Source organism: Zingiber officinale, chromosome 4A (genome assembly GCF_018446385.1).
Source record: "Zingiber officinale cultivar Zhangliang chromosome 4A, Zo_v1.1, whole genome shotgun sequence".
Lineage (NCBI taxonomy): Eukaryota > Viridiplantae > Streptophyta > Magnoliopsida > Zingiberales > Zingiberaceae > Zingiber > Zingiber officinale.
The window spans coordinates 14446043-14451258 of record NC_055992.1 but is presented as its reverse complement, the minus strand read 5'-3'; the positions used below and the strand labels follow the sequence as shown (position 1 = coordinate 14451258).

At 41.8% G+C, this 5216-nt stretch overlaps 1 protein-coding gene across 1 annotated transcript; it reads right to left on the bottom strand.

The window, feature by feature from the left end:
* Positions 1 to 1240: 1240 nt before the first annotated feature.
* LOC121969594 lies at positions 1241 to 4843 on the bottom strand. Its single transcript, XM_042519775.1, has 2 exons — positions 4598 to 4843; positions 1241 to 1711 (listed from the first exon to the last, which is right to left on the bottom strand). The coding sequence occupies exons 1-2, from the start codon at positions 4796 to 4798 to the stop codon at positions 1475 to 1477; spliced, it is 438 nt and encodes a 145-aa protein (XP_042375709.1). The 5' UTR covers positions 4799 to 4843; the 3' UTR covers positions 1241 to 1474.
* Positions 4844 to 5216: the final 373 nt, after the last annotated feature.

Sequence of the window (5216 nt, the reverse complement as noted above, 5' to 3'; positions counted from 1 at the left end):
GACGTTTACGGGCAGGCTGATCGGCCTGCCCTTTTTTCATGCGTCCGATCGGCTCACCCTTCTTCGACGGACCACCTGGCCCTCTGACCTCCACGTGGCATTGACCCCTCAAAGTTAGGGGGTCCCGGGCTCTTACCACCGGATCAGATAACAAAGTTCGGTTAGTGCATCATCTCCTATGTCTCATATAGAAGATGGATATTCGACCGTAGCATATCTAATGGTGGAGATACAGAGAGAGTGATGGTATAAATGTGAGCACGTGTATCATTCCTAGGATGCCTTCTCAAATCTGACACTTCGTCAGACATGAGCAGGGATCCTTGGTTATTATGTGGTTGTGCATTCTTTTGATGATATATACTTACTTTTTCAATAAAAAAAAAAGTAAATGTGCACATTCTCTAGGATGTGCGCGTTCATTTACCACATGTCCACGACGTGCGCTTTTGTTACCCACATGCTCTGGGATGCATGGTGTCATTCTCCATGCCTTCCGGGAGAAACAATCCCATGAATAAAAAGGCTACGTCTCTTCCTTATCCCCATGCCCCTTCATTTTCAGCGGTCCATGTAAAGTGTGGGTTCAAGCCGAGGTGGATGAGGAGATGAGGTCGATACGGAGTGACCCTGTCAGAGATGAGGTCAGTGCCCGAGATTGAGTCGGAGATGGGTCGGCACTCGAGGCTAAGTCGGAGATGGGTTGGTGCTCAAGATCGAGTTGGAGACGAGGTCGGCGCTTGAGACCAACTTGAAAACAGAGTTGATGCCCGAGATAGGGTCGGTGCTCCAGATCAACTTGAGACCGAGTTAGAGACAAGTTTGGCCTAAGACTGAATCAGAGATGTGGTCGGCACCCAAGACCAAGTCGGAGATGGGGTCGACGACTGTGGTTGAGTCATGAAAAAAGGGCTGGCGACTGTGGCTAAGTCAAAGACGAGATCAACGCTCGAGACCGAGTTGAAGACAAGGTCAGCGCCCGAGGATGATATCGACGACTAAGGCTGAGTCGTAGATAGCTGAATTGTCCTTGGACGAACTAGATTCCTTTGGATGAGGGTACCGAACAAATTCAACTAGACCTGAGTTCATTCTAGGCCAAGTCCGATACCTCTTGGGTCATGTTTGACCCAACTTGATTTTGACTGATAGCTCAACATGATTCTGGGTCACATGAGACACGTGGGAGCTACAAGCTTCCGCCACATCAATGGTCTTAATAGAAACCAAATCATTGTGCAAATGATAAATGGGCCACAAATCAGTATAACAATTGTCGTGACAATGTATAAGAAATATGGGAACAATGAGCAATCTAAGAACATCACAAGTGATGTGAGAGCTAGATTTTGGCTGCAGCTTTACAAAGTTGGGAACTCACTAGTTTAAGCACCTTAAGGAGTTTACACTTCCATTACATGGGCACTGGTGTTCGGGGGTTGATTCATTGTAGCTTTGGGTGGTCCTAGAGTAATCACACCCACTGCAATCTTCCTTGCTGCTCCAAAGCTTGGTATATATTCCCATCTGCAATGACAACCTGTCTTCTCATGGCCGTAGAAATATGGCGTGTATTGTAGTTCACCCGTAACTTAGGTGGTCTTGACTGGCTCTTGGTAGTGGGGTTGTCATCCACAACTTCGCACAAGAACTCATCTGCCACATCTCCATCTTCATCCATGCGTAATCTACTTGTATACCAGTTGAAACCCTGAAGCAAAGAAGGAAAAATAGGATTCTGATAAGAAACCACTATTTGGAAAGTACCACGCAAAGGTGAAACAGATACTAAATCCAATACCATTGAGAAAAGGCATGATATAAGAGAATCATTACACTTAACTGAACAAAAAACAACAATAAGGCTGTGAGTTTGTGATGAGAGAATCAAATGTATTGGTTTGGAAAATAATGCTGGCACATCTGTTGCTAGGGATGGCAATGGGGCGGAGCGGGACAGGACGGGTTTGTCATTCCCATCCCCACCCCATTCTTATTTTTTCGGGTTCGGGAATTCCCCAAACCCGAACCCACGGGGATCAAATTCCCATCCCCACCCCCCATCCCCACCTCATTCCCAAATTTAATTTATATTATTATTATTATTATTATTATTTAATAATTATTATTAATGATAATATTAATATTAATATCAATATTAATAATATTATTATTAATAATATTTTCAAAAATTTTAATATTAATATTAACACTATTATTAATATTTTTTAAAAAAATCATATTATTATTTATTAATATTAATAATAATAATATTCGGGGCGGGTTCGGGGATGGGGATAGGATTCCCATACCCGCCTCAAATTCGCCCCATCCCTGAAAATCAGGGATCCCCATCCCCATTTCAGGTTTTCCCCGCGGGGCCCCAAACTCGCGGGGAAAATTGTCATCCCTATCTGTTGCTTCAATAATATAAAAAGAATAATAATAATAATATTAAACCAATCTTACAACTATCTATCACAATATTTGTCCTGCAATGATCCTTCTCCAGAGTTACATAATTCAATGATTTTTTCACTAATAAGTTTGAGTGGAAATGGTTGTGCATCCTGTGTGACTCTTAATCCCAACATCAACCAAAAGGCTTATTGAGCAGTTGATAATGGGTAAGACATAAGCAAGTCTCATGCTAAGGACACAGAATTCACACAACATTTTGACAATTTTGCTTTTGGATCATCGATTCCTGTCATACCATTATTCATTGTTAGTCCACTATAACACAGTCCAATATAACACAACTTTTCTGCCCCCACGGGCGGGATCAGCCGGTTATGACATGGATTCTTGCAACATAGGTCGAGAGGTCGAGGGTCTGCGGCAGCAAATGCGATAACATCAATATCTGTCCGTGCTAAACACCTGAGACCACCATGTCATAGCCGGGCCCGTATTCACCGTGATTTACTCCCTCTCATACTTGTGGGGCCGGGGTGAGGGGGCCGCTGGGTTGGCGGTTCCAACCTTTGCAACAATATAACACAACTTTCAACTTTTACAGTCTTTTTTGAAAACTAGAATAAATATAACTATATCTTTACTCCCCATGCTGGAGTCACTCGCAATCTTGTCACATAATTTTGTGTTGAGTCAGTGAGGAAATGGAGCAAACTTGCGTACTATCTTGATTTTATATTTTTTTTTCATTGCATGGACTTGGTTCTGAGCATCTGACACCTGCGCAGGTGAGCCAAACACAACATACTATTTGTTGCAATCTACATAACGAGAGGATGCAATCATCTACCATGGCATATATGTATATTTGTTGAGGTATTCATAACCAGAGAGTTTGAGTACCAGAGACCTGATTTATATTCCTCAACAACTGTGACTAATACAAAGATTAGTAGTTAATTGACACTCATTGCTCATATTTATTTCAGCTAATAGAGATCACATAGTCTTCTGAACAGATCTCACTTTCACCATAACCATTGCAAAAAAAAGATAAATAATAATAATATCATCACACATTGCAAGAACTGTCGATGTCCGTTGCAAGCCCCAATGAAAAAGGTTAAAGGTTGTGTTAGGCATAATTAGCATTAAAATTTTAAAATTGTCCAAACCTATGAATAATGGGCAAAAATACATCATCTAAATATTTGCAGATATAATTGAAATACCAATTGGAAATCTACTTTTTGCACGTTGAAAATTTTCACTAATACATTCATAAAGCTATTATATACCTAGACAAGCTTTGCATAAATAATGCACATCAGTCTCCTAGCATAAAATTGTTGAAACTATTACTTTCCATCATCTATGGTATCTCAACAAGTTACATTACATTAGACTTCTTCTTAAGGCAATAACTCAGTAAAAGTTCTGAGGAAAAGAAAACCGATAAATGTACAGCATTTTAGACAGACAAAATTTGACAAGGATAATAAGGAGATCAACAGTGTAATCTAATCAGGTTTCTATTATAGAGATAATCAACGTCCAGGTTTAGGTTGGCATTTCATCCCCTATGTTAGCGCAAGCTATGAATTTTGTTAAAAATAGATATGAAGATTAAAAAGGAAAGATAAATACTGGTGGCCCAAGAGAGACCTTCGACTATGGCCACTGTATCATGATGCAACAGAGCTCAACTATAGATATAAACCGTGAAGAATTACTAGAACACAGCCGGTTCTATTCTCTAGTACAACCAACCAACACTAAAAAAGAACATTTGGATAAATACTAACCACTGCGGCAAGGCAAAATTGTCCAATTTTACTAGAAATAGCTTAATGGAAAAGGTGTACCAGATAAATAAAAGTTCTTCTTTTACATCTGAAAAAAAAACAATTTCAAAGAAGCAATGGCAAAGGGCAGACTTTACTTAGCCATTCTAGTTCATCATCCCGGGCCGAAACCAAAGAGAAACCCCATGGAGAGTAGAATAAGAAATCGTACTCCCACGAAGTTCAACAAAAACAGCTAATTCGGAATCATACAAATCGATCGATTTGGAATTCTAATTCCAATCTTCACAGGAATAGAAAGTAATAAAGTTTGGCATTTTGGGGAGTCAATTGCCAAAAGGATCTAAAGAGAAGGACGGATGAGAAGAGGGCACCTGAACACTGCCTTCGCCGGGATCGCAGGGGAGGAGGACGGGACCGAGGCTGGGCAGCTCGGTGGCCACGGGGACCTGCACGGCGATCCCTCTGCCGGTGCCGGACCGTCCGGTTGCGAAGCGGGCCGTTGCCGCCTCATCCTCCTCTCCGTCTTCCCTCGTCAACCCAAAGAAGCTCGCGATCCTTCCGAAGAATCCCATGGGATCAGAATTATTCCCCCTTCTTTCTCCGACAAATAAGGAAATTACTTTGTCACACACCAAGGACGCCTCCATTAAAAGGACAAATGGGTACTCCATGAACCTAACGAAAGCCCAGCCCAATTCAAATAATAAACATAATAATAATAATAGTAGTAAATTTAATGGATTAAAAAATTAATAATAAGTGAGCATGCTCACACGCCTCCAGACTCTCGCCTCAGTGTGAGTTATAAGTGAGCATGCTCTCACGTCCAACGATCGGCAGGTCGGGTCCCAGACTCTCACCCAGTGCGAGTTATAAGTGAGCATGCTCTCACGCCTCCAGACTCTCGCCTCAGTACGAGTTATAAGTGAGCATACTCTCACGCCTAATGACCGGCAGGTCGGGTCCCAGACTCTCGCCTCAGTGCGAGTT

Coding starts and splice junctions, on each gene's coding strand:
- LOC121969594 (XM_042519775.1), bottom strand. CDS start 4,798: ATGGGATTCTTCGGAAGGATCGCGAGCTTCTTTGGGTTGACGAGGGAA. Junction 1,712..4,597: donor CCGGCGAAGGCAGTGTTCAG/GTGCCCTCTTCT, acceptor TCTTTGCTTCAG/GGTTTCAACTGGTATACAAG.